The 18,098-nt window shown below is 37.4% G+C and overlaps 1 protein-coding gene across 1 annotated transcript in view; it reads right to left on the bottom strand.

Annotated features, from left to right (window-relative positions):
* Positions 1-217: 217 nt before the first annotated feature.
* The window catches only part of XK (XK Kell and VPS13A binding protein), a 43,313-nt gene continuing 25,432 nt past the window's right edge, over positions 218-18,098 (bottom strand). The window contains 1 exon segment of the mRNA NM_001079921.1: positions 218-1,765. Within this exon segment, the coding sequence (NP_001073390.1) occupies positions 939-1,765 (827 nt within the window). The 3' untranslated portion in view covers positions 218-938.

The raw sequence follows: 18,098 nt of genomic DNA, 5'->3' as shown, positions 1-18,098 counted from the left end.
CTCTTCCTTGAAATAATGAAAACGAAAATTCCCTATATACCTGAACTGGGTGAGAGATTTCTGTGGGGTTTTCTAAAAAACCCTTAAGTTAACCAAGGTAACTCTTCTAAAATGGTCCTGACAGGCAAAGGAATGGGGAGGCAGGAGTAAGATGGTAAGAATTCTACTTATACAAGCCGCCATCATTTTGATGTTTTAACACCCCTCCTGATCCAGAATTTCATCAACTTATCAAAGAATCACAACTTTCCTAAAATTCCAGGGCTTTCATGGCCAAATTTATCACTCATTTCTGCATCCATGGATGCTAAGGAACAAAGTCTCCAAATCTAGGCCCTTGAATCAATTAGAGACAGCATGCCAGGGTGGCTACAGTTGGCTATGTACAAAAAAGCCCTAATGAGATGAAAATGAAACCTCTGTCTATTCAAAAACCAAACTTGAACAGCCCTCCCTGAAAGCTCTGACAGGAATGACGTTGCTGATGGCAAAACCCTAGTAATCTTTTTTGGTCACCAGGACAGCTCTTGGGTGAAAACTATGTTCAGGGATCATAAAACTTCAGGTTACCCAAACCAGCAGTCTGGAAAACTAGAGAACAGGTAAGCCCCTCTCCTCATTCAACCTAATGAATCTAACCAGTACAACTCAGATTTCAGGGGTAACTTGTCAGTGAAAAGGCCAGTAATGCCTAGAAGAACACAACATGGTTACCTGTGAACTGTGATGCCTTGGGTTGCCCCTTCAACACTCAGAGGTTTTCCTGGCTTCTTCCCATACAGTTCTACATACCCAAGAGCTCTATAAAGAGGAGCAGCTCACAAGGAGTTAACAGCTAACTTCCTGCCTTGTTCCCTGTGTAGGGCTCATTATTTGTATGAATAACGAGTATCAAACCCAGAAAATAATATGCCTGTGCTCTGAGACCTTGGGTCCCATTAAGCAGAGCAGAGATCTTCAGCATTCAAGAACTGACCAGGCTCAGGACTTGTTTTACTGCTAGAAGGTGTCTCATCTCTATCTCTGGATGACTGTAGATCTTCCTTTCCTATCGGCTCACAGGGTTTTTGCTGCCTGCAGGCCCAGCAAAAACACCTGAGCCACCTCTGAAAGCCTTCAGAAACACTGGAAGAAAAGAGCTTTTTGCAAGGGTGGAAGAACTGATAGAATACAAGCATGAAGAGAATGGCTGTGCAGTACCCAATGAGCAGCTGCAGGACCAACAGAGGTGCACACACATACATATAGATGTCAGTCTTGAAAAGATACCACAGGAGGAGGAGGATGGCATTCTCGATGAATCTTATCATGTAATACACCAGTAGCTGGTACCAATTATGGGACTTGCTGATGAGGTCAGGGCTGTCAATTTTCAGCTGTACAGCAGACCAGCAGAACATGTTGATACCAGTATAGAGTAAAGTTAGAAAGCATAGTACAATGGTGGTGCCCACCCGACTGAGGGCCTTCTCTATGTTCTCAGGGAATGGGGAACCACTGCACCAGAAGAGGATCCAGGGGTACAAGAAGAAACTGAAGAAGTTGATGAGTATTATAACCACCACCCAGGTCTTCAGGACGGAGGTAAAGAGGACCAGGACTACAACTCGAGTGGCAATCTCAAAGCTCCTCCACAGGAAGATACAGACATAGGCCAGAGGCTTCACTTTGACTTCATACTCATCGTACTTGATTTTGATGGCTAGGATGTTGCAGCGCAAGGCTCCATACACAATGGACAACAGGGATATGGTCATGAGGAGACCTGGGGAGAAAAGAGAGAGTATCATCAAGTCTCACCTCCACTAGGAATCTTGCTGCAGCAGACACTCTGTCAGCACCCCACCCGCATTCCTTGGACTCTTCTGTTTTATGTGCACAGCCTGACTTCCAGTTGTTAGCATCTGCCCACTGTGCTTGAGTATGTTTTCCAGAACTGCAGAAAGCTGCTGCATCCAGGTGCCTGTCAGGCTGAAGTGCCAAGAATTAATACTCCCGAGAGCGCCCTCAATGCCCCAATTCCAGCCCAGATTAGGAGCTGGAATACAAGTACTATGGCTTCCCCATCCATTAGAGAGAATATCTCTGAGGCATGTGTTCTATGACATTTCCTAGTATTTGCTCTTTGGATTAACTTCTAGTCACGCATGGTGATAGTTGTCTAATAGTTGTCTCCCTTTATTGGCTGCCTTCCTTTCCCTGCCTCATTTCTCTTCTCCCACACTCCTTACATCTTCCTCCCAAAATATATGCACTCAAATTCTTCTCGTAGGGCCTGCTTCAGGGTAACTCACACTAAAATACATTCCTGACCTCATCTGGGCCTGTCTGAATATGTAGAGTCCTTTACATGGTGTGTTTTGTTTCCTCAATTGGCTTCTAAGCTTCTGGGGAATCAAGACCGACCAACCAAATCTGATATTTCCTTTTGATGTCCCTCAGCACATACCAGCAGTAGATATACAAACAGTAATAAGTTGCTCAGTATGTTCCTCTATATCTGCAGGATCTTTTAAACTGATGGACTGACTATAGAATACTCACTGTGGTTGCATTCTTAAATTCTGTGGGGAGCTGAAGAAACGAGAACTTCACTGTTACTGAGAGTCTATCTGTCTTGGGCTGAAAGTCCTTAGTGTTTCAAGAAGTTTCAACTCTGTTTATTTCTTAAAATGACTTATGGGTAATGGGTTTATCCAGTTTATAATAGAAGCAGAAGTTTGGGGAGACAAGATGTAGCTCATTTAAATGAAATGTGGTATTACATTCCAGAGCACAGCACTGTTGGCCTTGAGTTGTACTATCTAAGATATATGATGCCAACCCATAAGTAGACTGTGGACAAAACTGAAATATAATCACTTACTACAGGCTGCCAACATCTCTAAATACTGGCACAAGGAAGGATGGGAAGCAGGGCTATGAGTTAGGAACCGACAGCCTGGCTCTCGTTTTTTTCTTGTCTCACCAGTTTACACTGAAAAAATGGCAACCTCTCTGGGTTCTGTTTTCTCACCCATAAAATTGAGATAATACCCTTCCATGCCTGCTGCTTCATTTTTTAAAGATATCTTGAAATGTTTATTTATTCATTTTAATAAACTTTATTTTTTAGAGTAGTTTTAGGTTCACAGTAAAGTTGAGCAGAAGGTACAGAGATTTCCCATATATTCCCTGACCCCACACAAGCATTATCAACAACCCCCATTATCAACATCCCCCACCAGAGTGGTACATTTTTTTACAACTGATGAACCTATACTGACAGATCATTATCATCCAAAGTTTACATTTACATTAGGGCTCACTCTTGGCATTGTACATCCTATGGGTGCATTGGACATTACACATTGGACAAATGTATAATGACATGTAGCCACCATTACAGTATCATACAGAGTAGTTTCACTGTGTAAAAATCCTCTGTTCTCCACCTATTCATCCCTCCCTAGTCTCCAGCTCCTGGAAACCACTGATCTTTTTATTGTCTCCATAGTTTTACGTTTTCCAGAATGTTATATAGTTGGAATCATACAGTATGTGGCCTTCTTAGATTGACTTTTTTCACTTAGTAACATACATTTAAGTTTTCTTCACCATATCTCCTCATGACTTGGCAGCCAATTTCTTTTTAGTGCTGAATAATAGTCCATTATCTGGATGTACCACAATTTATTTATCCATTCACTTGTTAAAGGACATCTTGGTTGCTTCTAGGTTTTGACAGTTATGAATAAATTTGTTATAAACATCCATATGTAGATTTTTGGAGGGGCATAAGTTTTCAACTCCTTAGGGTAAATACCAATGGGTGTGATTTGTTTGCTGGATCGCCGGGTAAGAGCATGTGTAATTTTATAAGAAACCTCCCAACTGTATTCCAAAATGACTGTACCATTTTGCATTCTCAACAGCTATGAATGAGAGTTCCTGTCGCTCCACATCCCCACCAGTATTTTCTGTAGTCAGTGTTCTGGATTTTTGCCATATATTTAAAGTGTACAACATAATATTTTGTTATACATATATACTGTAAAATGATGACTATAGTCAAGCTAATATATCTATCACCTCACATAGTTACCTTTTCTGTGTGAGAACACTTAGCAAATTTCAGGTATTATTAACCTGAAATTAATGTCACCATGCTGTACATTAGATCTCTAGAACTTATTTATCTGACATAACTGAAACTTTGTATCCTTTGACCATCATCACCCTATTTCCCAGAGCCATTCCTGCCCCTAGTAACTACCATTCGATTCTCTGGTTCTATCAATTTGACTTTTTTAGATTACACATATAAATGAGATCATGCAGTATATTTCTTTCTGTGTCTAGCTTATCTCACTTAGCATAATATCTTCCAGGTTCATTCACGTTGTTGAGAAATGGCAAAATTTCCTTATTTTTCAAGCCTAAATGATATTCCATTCCAATAGGTATATAGTGGTACCTCATTATTGTTTTAATTTGTATTTCCCTGATAACATATAATGTGGAGTATATTTTCATATGCTTATTTGCCATCTTGTCCATCTTTGGCAAGGTGTCTGTTAAGGTCTTTGGCCCGTTTTTTTTTTTTTTTACCTGATTGTTTGTTTTCTTATTGTTGAGTTTTAAGGGTTCTTTGTACATTTTGCATAAAAGCCCTTTATCAGATAAGTCTTTTGCAAATATATTTTTTCAGTCTGTGGTTTGTCTTTTTATTCTCTTGAGAGCGTCTTCTGCAGAGCAGGAATTTTTAATTTTAATGAAGTTCAGATTATTAGTTCTTTCTTTTATGGATCATGCCTTTGGTGTTGTATCTACAAAGCAATCATCAAATCCAAAGTCACCTAGATTTTCTCCTATGTTATCTTCTAGGAATTTTATAGTTTTGTATTCTGTATTTAGGTCTGTGAGCCATTTCAGGTTAATTTTTTGTGAAGGGTGTAAGGTCTGTGTCTAGAGTTTTAAAAATTATCATTTCTCCATTGTATTGTTTTTGTTCTTTTGTCAAAGATCAGTTGACTGTTTTTATGTGGGTCTATTTCTAGGCTCTCTATTCTGTTCCATTGATCTATTTGTCTGTTCTTTTGCCACTACTACACTGTCTTGATTGTTGTAGCTTTATCCATGCTTGATTCTTAAAATTCAATTCTATGTAATTCTGTCCATGTAACATAATTGTCTCTATCTAAATGTATAATTTAAAATGTATAGGAATAAAGGTTTTTCTTATTTACGAATAAATGGAAAAACATCTATAATTAGACATAAAAACTCTGAAGCTTTGGTATTTATTTGCCTGGGAGAGAAGCTCACTCTTACTCAAAGCATCAGTTTTTCTCATAGTCTTTTGGCACTGAGTTTAATTAATGATGTCATTCACTGGAAAGACTGGAATCTACTAATCAAATTTAAAAGGTAGAAACACCATTACCTGAGTTGACCGGGAAGTAATTGCACTAAGTTATTTTTCCTGAGAGGCTAATTCAATGGAGCATTGTAAAGCAGAACATATTAGTGATATACTTTGTATATTACTTATACATGTATGTGTGGTTACAAATTTCCAAACTCTAAGGATCCATTATTAAATCATTTTTTCATAGTCCTTATGTTTTCTCCAGTATAAGAAAAATATTTTAAGTGCAGAAGATGAGCTAAGCATAAATTATTACAATCTAAGGTAAGTAGTCACACATATACAGTATTTATATTGTTATATTTATGGTATTTTAACTCCAAAATATTTATTGCTTTAAGCAATACTATGGCCCACATAATTTTTTCTAGTATCTATCCATTTTTCTCTTGTTCAGTCAATTATTTCCAAATTACATCTTTTTCTCTATCAAGAGAATTAGGCAATTATTACCCAGTTGGTGTCTAGTAGTAATCAACCACAGAAACCTTCTGAGAATGCATAAAAAATATTTTGAAATCATTGGCTTTAATCATCATTGCTACTGTTGGGTGCTCACTACAAAATGTCACAGATAGAAATGGGGTCAGGGAGGGAGACACATTTGGGAGACAAGAAGCTTGTACAAAATGATTCCAATGTACATTTCCAGCTCTATAATTAAGCTGTCATCTAATGAACGACGAGGATGATGCTCATGCAAATACCTACTGATTCAGACTTAAATGGAGAAAAGTTCCCTGACAATATTTCCCAACCTTATCTTCACAGAGCCAACACAAAAGGGGATAAATTGGCAGTACTGCCTATTTAAGTGGCATTTCACAGAAGTCTAACATCCCCTAGTAATTCTAATCTCATTTCCTAGGGGTGTGTATGGATGGAGGCATTTTGCTGTTTTCATTATTATTAGAAGGGAAGACATTACTTTAGGTAAAGCTAAAAGGAAGGCTTTGGCAATATTTCAAACCCTTGGCATACTTCTAAAGCTTCCTCCTACCCAATTCCAGCCAAATGAACTCTTTCCAGATGAACCTTCCTAATTCACAGAGAAATTAATTGTCACTAGGCATGGATTTGTTCATTTCCTGACTTGCCACCAAAAACTTAATCTCTATGTAAAGTTATGGAGAATATTTTCTTCCCCAGAATTCCTCTTAGGAAAGCAATTCTATTTATAGTACAAGGGAACAGTTTGTCTGTTGCTTTAGAGAAATAACAGAGTCTGGCTGTAAGATGGAGGATGGTAGATGGTTGTTTTCTGTATTATGATTACTCTCTGTAGACATTGAATCTTCAGTAAAATGACTGAACTCATGAAATGCTTTTATGGAATAGACTTTTCAAAAAAATTAGTGAATGACTTCAAAGAGGTAACTGGCGAAGCCAAAGGGGATATGGAGTGCAGTGGCAGAGGGAAACTGGAGGAAGTTAGCAAAGCAAGCTTCTGAAAATCAGAATTTTCAACAGATTTCTGAGAGACAGTAATTTTTATCTGTTTTCTTTCAACTCAGTGAACAAAGAGTCTTTCTTACGATCTGGAGCCAGGATCTCCCCACCTGCACTACACTCTATCACTTGCCTCCTCAAAAACTTTGCTGTATCAATTATCATCTTTCCCTTCTAAATTTTCAACTACTCTCTTAATCCTGACTCTTTTCCCCTAGTGTATGAATCTGCCTATGTCAGCTGCATCTTAAAAAAACATCCTTCATTGGTAAAAACACATAATTGTTGAAGACGTGATAGATGCATGGGGGTTCATTATAACATCCTCTCAATCTTTTTGTATGTTGAAAAATTTCTATAATAATGAAGCTATAATTCACAAACATTTAAAGTGAACAATTTAATGATTTTTAAATATTCGCATATAAGTGCAACCATCACCAGTCAATTTTAAAAAGTTTTCATCACCTCAAAAAGAAACCCCATATACTTTAGCTATCAATTTTGCCCCCACTGGTCCTAAGAAACCACTGATACACTTTTTATCTTTAAAATTTTCCCTATTCTGGACTTTCATATGAATAACATAATAGAATATGTGGTATTGGGTGACTGGTTTCTTTCACTCACCATAAGGTTTCTAAGGTTCATCCATGTTGTAGCATGTATCAGTACTTCATTCCTTTTTATGGCCAAATAATATTCCATTGTATGGATATACAAGACATGGTCCATTCATCAGTTGATAAACATTTGGATAGTTTCTACCTTTTGGCTATTGTGAATAGTGCTGTTATGAACATTCATGTGCAAATTTTTGTGTGAACATATATTTTCTTTTCTCTTGAGTTTATAGAAGTGGAGTTGCTAGGTAATATGGTAACGTAATGTTTAATTGTCGAAGGAACTGCCATAGTGTTTTCCAAAGTAGGTTGCACCATTTCATATTTCAACCATTAGTCTATGAGGATTCCAATTTTTCCACATCTTCATCAACATTTCTTGTTATCTAACTTTTTTATTCTAGCCATTCTAATGGGTGTGAAATTGTATCTTGCGATTTTGATTCGCATTTCCCTGATGACTAATAATTTCCAGCCTATTTTCATGTGGGTATTGGCCATTTGTATATATTTTGTGGTGGCTTTTCATTCTTAACTATGAATCAAACTTATAATAGATTTCACATTGTCCTATAGGTATCCCAAAAAGTGTGTCAGAATTCAAAGGCCAGATCTGCATAGACCAAATATATATTATAGAATAAAATGTTAAAAATGCTCAACATCACTAATCATCAGAAAATGCAAATTAATGCCATAATGAGATATCATTTTATACCAGTCAGAATGGCTATTATAAAAAAGTAATAAAAATAACAGATGTTGGCAAGGATGGGAGAAAAGGGAACACTTATACACTGTTGGTGGGAGTGTAAAATGAATAGAAGATCTATGTAAAACAGTGTGAAGATTTCTCAAAGAACTAAATATAGAACTACCATTTAATCAAGAAATCCTACTACTGGGCATCTACCCAAAGAAAAATAAACCATATTAAAATGATACCTGCACTCATATGTTTATCGTAGCACTATTTACAATAGTAAAGATATGGAATCAAACTATGTGTCTGTCAATGGATGACTGTATAAAGAAAATGCGATATATAATGGAATACTACTCAGTCATAAAAAGAGAATGAAATGTCTTTTGCAGTAACATGGATGGAACCAGAGGCCATTATCCTAGGTGAACCAATTCAGAAGAGTCAAATACCATATATTCTCACTTAGTGGGAGCTAAATAATGTGTACACATGGACATACAGTGTGAAATGATAGACACTGGAGACTTGGGAGGGTGGTAAAGGATAAGAAATTACTTAATGTACAATGTACATTATTTGGGTGATGGAAGAAGAAGTAGAAGCCCAGACTTCACCACTATGCAATAAATTCATGTAACAAAACTATTTGTACCTCTGAAATTCATAAGATAGAAAAAAGGAAAAGAGAAAAAGGATAAAACAGTAATTAGCCTTGTGGCCATCAACAAACATTTAAAATGACAAAAAAGTCCAATTTTATTTTCTCATGCTTTTTGAATTCCCTAAAAAAGGCATCAAAAAGCAAAAGATTTCCATACTAGCATGGCAGATTAGCTTGTTTAATCCATTATTTCTGTCAAGAACAACTAGGCAAACATCTGTTCAAAGGCATCAGAGATCTTCCAAAGCAGTGAGTACTCCTGGGGCTAAGACTTTTGAAAGAAAAAAAAAATCTCTCGAGAAAATTCTGAAGCTGCCTTTTCCCTCAAGACATTTTCCCAAATGAAAGTGAGTACTAAGAAACAAATAATATGAATACAACTTATAGAAATCTCTCAAAGCTGGTGGGTATGGGAGCAAATATTGGCATTCAGGCCCCATAACGATCCTGGTGTACACCCAAAGCTTTCTAGTAGAAACTCAAAGGACATCAGGAGTAAGGATGACTGGAAAGAGATTAAGCCCTCCCAAAGATTGATATAGATTTCAACCATCTCAAGTCATGACTGAGTCAAGTTGATCTGCATCTAGTCCATCTGACTGCTATAAACAAAAGCAAAATCTTCCTGGAGAAAGATAGTTCATGCAGAGCCTCAAATTTTCTCTAGTTTTTTTCTTACAAATACCTGGCATTAAATTAAAAATAACATGGTATGCCAACAACAAAAAATGGCCAAAATCCAAAAATAATAATAGATAATAAAAATAGACCTGTAGGAGATACAGATTTTGTAATAATCTGACATGGACTTAAAATAACTATAATTTATATGATTTTAAAATTGTGTGACAAAATTGGGAACTTATCAGAGACTGGAAACTATTTTAAAAACTCAAATGACAATTCTAGAACTAAAAAAATACCATAATTACAATTAAGAAATCAACAGATAGGTTTAATAGCAGATTAGATACAGCTATAAAGATAATTAGTACTCACTAGAAGGTAGGTCAGAAGAAAACACTCAAATGGAGAAAGAAAAAGCATGAAAAACTTATAGTAGAGTGAAAATGTCCCAGATAGAGAAAAAGAGAGAGAGAAAGAGAGAAAGAGAGAGAAAAGAATGGCTCTGACGTAATATGTGAAGCAATGAAGCCTGAGAATTTTCTCGAACTGCTAAAATATCAAACCACAGATTGAGGAAATGCTACAAAACTCAAGTAGGTAAATATGAAGAAAACCACAACTAAGCATATCATGTTAAAATTGCTGAACACCAAAGTCAAAGAGAAAGTCTTTAAAAGCAGTCAGAAAGTATAAGTAGACAGATGAACTTCAAACGAGTAACAATAATGACAGAGGACAGTAGCATCTCAACAGAAATAATGGAAGCTGGAAGATGAATGATAATCTAAAAGTAGGAAGTAACACAGTCCCAAAGATGAAGGGAAAAGAAATACATTTTCTGTCAAAACAAAAATGAGGAGAGGGAATTTGTTGCCAGCAGATCTGCACTAAAGGAGAGATGTTAAAAGTAGTATTTCAGGCCCACAAGAAATGATCCTATGTGGAAGCATGGAGATACAAGAAGGTATGAACAAGGACCAAAAGGGTAAATACAACTCAGTTTTGTAATGAGCGAAAATACCTGAACAGTCATTTCACACGTGTGTATACATGCACATACACACACACAAACACACCCCTAAAATGGCCACTAAAGACATGAAAAGAAAATTAGTTCATTAGTCATAAATGCAAATTCAAACTACAATGAGATACTACACATCTACTCCATCACAAAAAGTAAAACCAAGTGCTGGCAAGGATATGGAGCAACTGGAACTCTCATACACTGCTTATGGGAGTGTAAAATGGTAAAACTGCCTTTGCAGTCTCTACTGAAGCTAAACATTGACATTGCTTTCAGCCCAGCAGTTCTACTCCTGCATATACATGCAACAGAACTGCATATATATGTGTACTAAAAGGCCCGCACAAGGATATTTATAGAAGCATTATTTGTCATAGTCACAATCTGGAAATAACCTAAATATTAATCAAAAGCAGACTGTATCAATACATTGCGGTATATTCATACAATGGAATCCTATACAGCAATGCTAAGGAACAAACTTCTGTTACAAACTGCAATATGGATAACTTTCATGAATACAGTGTGAGTGAAAGAAACCAGAACCCTGATTCCATTTACATAAAATTTTAAAACCCAGGAAAAAATAATCTGTGGTGTGAGAAGTCGGCTTTCTGCTTAGTGGTTACCTTTGGGGGAGGTGGGTGAGGAAAGTGACTGAAAAGAAACATAAGGAGTCTTTTGGGGATTCTGATACTCTTTTGTTTCTCACCTTGGATACAGAACTACATGAGTAAGTTTACTTTGTGATAAATCAAGATTTGCCCTTATGATGAGTATAGTTTCCTGTGTGTACTTTATACTTCAATAATATGTATTTGAAAAAACTAGGTACACTATTACTATACTTAGTAGGCACTCAATAAATGTTTATTAGATTATAATTTTTAAAGGCAAAAAGGACTATCATTTCATTGTTATAATGAAGTTGTTTCAGAGATATTTTTCCCTACCCTGGCAAAATGCCAAGTAGAAAATAGACATGACATAAACCCCTATTTAGATTACTATAGCAAAACTCATTCTGCAGATATAACCAGTATGATACCCTAGTACTGTTAAAAGAAAATTCTTAAAGTCTTAGTGACTAAGATCTCACTGTTACCAAAATCTCTCTTGAACGTCTGCCAGTTTACCAGATGTTTAGTCAAAAATTGAGGACTTTTCCTTCAATACATATTTATATCTTGTTTTGTTCTCAGAATTGTGAGAACAAATACTATGGCCCATCACTCACAACCCACATGATGTGATTATAACTGTATACTCTATAATCCTTAGAGATCCTGAGTGATTTTGTTCTTTTCTCCCAGCTGTATTTCGATTTCTTGGGTAAGTACCTGGATGACAAGATCTCCTCCAGCTCATCTTTCTTATGCAAAGTTATTGCACTCTTAATTCATGACAATGGACTATTGTAAGAATTTTACAGGTATGAATCACTTAATTCTAACAACAATCCTATAAAGTAGATACTGTTATTATCCTCATAATAGAGATGAGAAAGTAGAGACATAGAGATGTTAAGTAACTTTCCAGAGATCACTCAGCTAATAGAACAGGAATTCCAACCTAAGTAGTCTTGCTCCAGAATCGTAGCCTTAACCAGTAGGCTCTTCTGCCTAAATAAATATAATTAGTCTATTTCCCTAGCAGTGGTCTCAGCTCCACATTTTATCTCTTTTATCACTTGATGGCAGGAAGGAGTCTGCTACCCTTAAAACTGCCCAGGACTCTAAGGAGTCTGGAGAATCCACCAAGCGTACTTTGAGGATTTGTCCAATTCTTCCTTGCTTCCACTGAGCCCAAATTTCACGTCTGTCTTCTATTATGTGAATATTTCATATGTAAAGACCTTCTGAAATCATGCTGGTCAGGCACCCGGGAATGGGTAAGCCTCACTATGCTAAGCTGGTTTCTGAGAATTGCCTCTCAAGGAATAACCAATGATCAGAGAGAAGTGGGGCAGAAGCAGATCCCTCTATCTTCCCTAGCAACTTGTCCTCCTTCCTTATCATCCTGCCTCAGGCAGAGAAAAGGGACATCAGTGAGTTGAGTTACACCAAAAAAACAAACAAACAAAAAATAAAACTCTTCCTTTAGATAGCCAGATCAAGGAAGTAAGATCCTAGACTCATGTATGGGGCCCTCTATCAGCAAAATGGTAGCAGCAAAATGGTATCTAACAGCAAAATGGTAGCAAGACCACTCAGAATCCCAAGATAGAGTTTCTCTATTCTACTGCAGATTTTCAGGTAGGGCAAGGCATCACAAATCCTCTTAAAATGTAGCTACTCATGTACAGTGAACCTTGTAAATAATTCAGCATGGCCATTAGATCCTCCATGACTGAAGCAATTTCTTGTATTTTTCCCTTTGCCAACCCTTGAACCACAGACACTGACAAATATTTGCATGCACATTCTTACCTCCACTAATCTTTTCAACTACCACAATAATCCTCAGTGTACTTTTCCTCCCAATCTATCTTCCCTTCCCTCTTTTCAAATACTTTATTTTTTGTTCTTCTTATTTTATGGTCATGTTTGGTATGTGTCCATGGTTGTAAACAACATGAAAGCCTTTTAGAAACAGGTAGGATATAAAGAATAAACAATAAATGGTTTGGACCTTGTGAGGATATCACTTCTTCTGTGTGTGATTACACCTGCTCAGTGCCTCTAATTCTATGCAGCACTACCAAGACCTACTTACTTTACAGAGATGTGGGTGAGGAATCAGAAGGTCTATACTGGATATTGGATTATTCAAATAGCTATATAAGCAGCAGTTACACGTTTCCCTAAACTCAGGCACAGCCTTGACAAGACACCCTCGTGTGGAGGTGGGTAGGAGGCATATGTCTTCCCGCTGTGTACCACTAAGTAACTTCCATTGACTTGTGGTCACAAACTCCAGGAAAAAATCAGAGCCGACATCATGCCAAAGCCAAACCTAAGCGAAAACTCTTGGTGGGTGGATGGAAGCATTCTCCCCCCTGGCCCATTTGGAGGTGGGTTTAATTTAGGAGGAATGAATATGAACCCACCTTCAAGTCTTGCAGACTTAATATAATCTTATAATAGGCATACACCATTACACAATCATATGGACCATTGTTTAGGTTGCTATAGCAGCTATGTATACTATACTGACTATAGCTGAAAATGACCTCTGGTGCAGAAAACCATTAAATGGAATTGTTGTTAGAAATGTAAGCCAATAAAGTGAAAAAAGTACCAGGGCATCCAATCTACTATCAGATATATACAAGTTATTTCTTTCTTGGATTTGCAATATGTGACACAGACCATAGATGGCCTGCAAAATCTAAAATATTTTTCTTCTATACCTTTACAGAAAAAGGTTGGCCACCCTGCAATAGAACACTTTTCTGCCACAAAAATGAATAAACTAAGTTTACATTCATCAATGTGTATAGTTCTCAAAAATATAATATTGACTGAAAAAAATGCAAGTTTCAGAATGTTATTTGCAGTGTGATAAAGTTTAAAGACCTACAAAATCAATATATCCTATTTATGGATACTGTGCCTATGCAGCAAAGTTATAAATCATGCACAAGAATGATAAACTCTGAAATCATGACAAGGAAGACTCACAGGGTGCCCCAACTATACTATAAATTTTATTGCTTAGAAAGGAAAAAAATATATACCTAAAGCAAATATGTCATGTAAAGATTTGATAAAGCAAAGAGGACTATATATATACACACACACACATATTTGTATATATTTGGAAATATATATATACACACACACACGTATACATGTATATATTTGGAAATATATATACACATATATGTATATATTTGGAGATATATATATATATATATATACACACACTATATACCTATATAATGCTTTTCTAGAGAATCCTAACACACCAACAGGGCTGTAGACGATTGAGCAACAATAAATGTGTTATTTAAACCATTAAGTCTTTGGTGGTTTGTTTTTCAGCAATAGCTAGCTGATACAGCAGAGACCTCTCACCCCCTTTCCAGGCATATGGCACCACAGTCTTTATTCACTCCAGGCTATTCCCTCAAGTCTCCCTCCTTCAGGAATCTACAAATGAAAAGCAGGCCTCAGTCGCTATGCTTATAAATACTCCTAAACTCCAGGGTACACACAACAAGCTATCTCTAAGGGAGGTGAGCAACTGTTAGATAGGCCTATGGGTTCCTAGCTTCATAAGCCAGGGAGTGGCTTGGCTACCCTGTTGCTAGCACCCATCCTCTTGAAATTCTATTTTAAGTGGCTTCTGGAAGGGAGGAAGTAACCTCTCACCATAAAGAAGTTACAGAAGATCCTATTCTCTTCTGCCCTTTCTCCCCAGGTAAGTCCTTTTAGAATTGGAAGGTAGGGGTATGTGAGGTTGACTGTGGTAGTGTTAGTTTGTCACTCTCAGAAAATCCTGAAAGAAGAAGACTGGCCAGTCCTTAGTGGCTTTTTTTTTCTGAATGTAATATATTCAGCACATGGGCCAGATGTCATTTCTGGAGGAAAAGGAAAAGTCCCACTTAATTTCTTATTATATAAGAAATAATTTCTAACAAGGAGTACTTCACCAATAGAAGTGTCTTTTGAATACTGACAGCTCCACTGCTGAATATAATCAAGCAGAGGCTGGTGGAATACCTTTCAGGGATACTGAATAAGTGGTTTCTACAGAGTGTGCAAAATCAAACATGATGATCTCTTAGGTCCCTTCTACCTCTAACATTCTCCAACTCCATGAGAAGCACTGTTGGTTAAAACAACTAACATTGGGTCAACTGTCCAAAAACTGGGTCTTTGTCTTGGCTTTGGGCCCTTAAACTTCCTAAACCTCAGTGTTGCAGATACTGTGGGTCTCCAACTTAATTGGTATCCTTCCTCTCTTCTTCCTTAAAGGCAGAACTCTAATTCTGATTAGGTACTGCTCACCCTTCCACGTGTTTAAGGAAGATGATCCCAGGTTTGACCACTGGAGTAAATAAAGATTAGTATAGACCAGTCTCCTAACTTATTCTCTGTCACAGACAAATACAAAAATTATACTATTTGTAATTAGTATTCATTGGGTTAAGAGGATGAAGCTGGTCTATCCATTCCAGGCCTTGCCCAGCTGTTCTGTAGGGTCAAGGATATCTACACCTCAGAGAAATCTGTAACTTCGTTTTCTATTCCTGTACCTAGAGATTGGTTTGGCATGGACATGTGACCCAATCTTGGCCAACGGAAACTGAATAGAATTATGTTAAAAAAAAGAGGCATTCTTCCTCAGTAAAAAGAAGTACACAGGAAGAAACCTCCCTCTTCATCATGTCTGCATGTAATGTCTAGACCTAAAACTACCTGTAGGTGTGTTAAAACATGGCTCCTGAAGTCCTATGAAATACCACCTATCAACAAGTAGGGTCTATGCCTTCTCTTCTTGAATCTGAGATCATGTGACTCCTAATAGGATCAAGCAAAAATGATTCTGGTTTCCAGGACAACATATTAAGACACTGAAAACTTCTCCTTCATGTCTCTTGGAATCCTCACTCTTAAGATCTAGCTTCCATGTTGTAAAAAAGCCAAGAGAAGTCCACATGGAAAACAACCAAGGCCTCCAGCCCTCAGTCCCAGCTAAGCAACCAGTATTAAACAGTACCAAATTGCCAGCCCCTAGTCAAGCTGCCTCAGCTGATGCCACATGGCACAAGGTAAGCCCTGCAGATACCTACACAAATTACAAAATCATAAGGAAAAGAAACGACTGCTATTACTTTAAGTCACTAAGTTTTATGGTGGTTTGTTATGCAGAAATACATAATGGATACATGGTCCTCTTGCAATCATCAGGGGAGACACCAATAAGAAGCCAAGGAAGACAGATAAAAAGATGGAAAGTGCCTGGATCCTCGACACTGTTGTGCTAGTAAGTTAGTCAACCATAGGATCACTCTGCCTCTGAACTTATTATATGAAGTAATACATTTTTACAATTTTAAATTGCTTTTAGTTGCATATTCTAACACTTGCAATGAAAACATCTCAAATGATACCCTCACTTTTTTTGTCTATGAAACTGAGATTAAACTTCCCTGCCTAACTCATATTCACTGACCTTACATTGAGTGGTCATATGTGCCAGAACTGGGCATGCACAAACGAGCAAAACAAAGACCCACAGCCACCCAGAGTAGCCCATGATGAATCACTCTCTCCGTTGCAACAAAAACTTACACTCATTGTGAAAGCATGAAAAACACAGATAAATGGAAAGAAAAAAAGTACCCCATATTCTCGCTATCTCAGGACAACTAATTGATATTCCAGTGTATTTCCCTTCATACTTTCTGAAATTTTGTGTTTTGTGTGTATGTGTGTGAGTACACACATGCAAAAAACAGATGATGTTGTGCCAAAAGTTTATAAGCTTATATCATGTAAAGTACCACATACAAACATAAAAAGCTATCCCTTCAACTCCCTCCTCACAATATTCCTCTAAGAATATATGAATTAAAGCTATTATCATTAGATTAGTTCATAAAATACAGTTGGTCCAGAAAACAGCAAAAAATTAAGTAAGGTTTTTTCAGAATCTAGTCAACGTGTCTGGCCAAAGTAGATCTCTGGGCAGCGACCTGATCAAATAGAAGATGATTGCATCAGGTTATCAAAGTTCAGAGAACTGTAGTATAAAATTAGACCTATGAATCCTAGCCTATTCAGCCTGCCCCCAAATACAGCAGAAGTGAAATTGCAGGATTGAGTTATTAAGAGTGCTTTCCTAGGAATCCAAGAGTCAATAAACACCTCTGAAATCACTAATTCAAACACCCTATCGTGACCACCACCTTCTATCCATCTGACTTGCTTGCCTAAGAGCTACTACAATTGTTTTTTTTTTAATTTTTACCAAACCCTCCAGTGAAATAAATCCTCTATTTTCCCACTTCTAGCTAAGAATACTTGGTGTAAAACTTCATTCATTCTCTTGCACAAACCTCAAACATGCTTACCCTTCAATTCTGTCACATCATCTGTGACAGAAATTGTCCCTGGATGAACCTAGCTGTCTTTTTCACAGCTGCATATGCCTAGACAACTGTGATTCAAATTATCATCTCTATTTAGATGACTACTCTCAAACTGAAGAGCTTGAGGCAAGCATCCGGGTGCAGGTGGTTCATTTGGGAGGTAAGCCTAGAAAGCAGAATTGAAGGAGTTGGGTGGGAAGTGGGAGAGGGGAGGAAACAAGGCTAATCAAGACTACATTTTTAAACTGGTTACCACTGTAGCAAATGGGGCTCATTCCCACTGGAGATCCACAAAGTACTGTGTAAATTGTACCCCAAATTATCCATCTAAAGGACAGAGAGGCTGAAGTCTTATCCATCAACTACCATCTCCCTTAGTTTGGGGATGGCCCCATGGGCATTACCTTACCCACACTTCTCATCAGTACCTGAGCTGCATTCCCTGCCAGAGGAGAAAGACCTGAGGCACAAAGGAAGAGAAACACTGCAGTGTGTGCTGCGACACATGCTCGAGATAGGATATTGGCAACGTGCACAGAATCTTTCACCACAG

Source organism: Pan troglodytes, chromosome X (assembly GCF_028858775.2).
Source record: "Pan troglodytes isolate AG18354 chromosome X, NHGRI_mPanTro3-v2.0_pri, whole genome shotgun sequence".
NCBI classification, from domain to species: Eukaryota; Metazoa; Chordata; class Mammalia; order Primates; family Hominidae; genus Pan; species Pan troglodytes.
The sequence above is the reverse complement of the archived record's forward strand: the minus strand, read 5'-3'. Positions and strand labels throughout refer to the sequence as shown.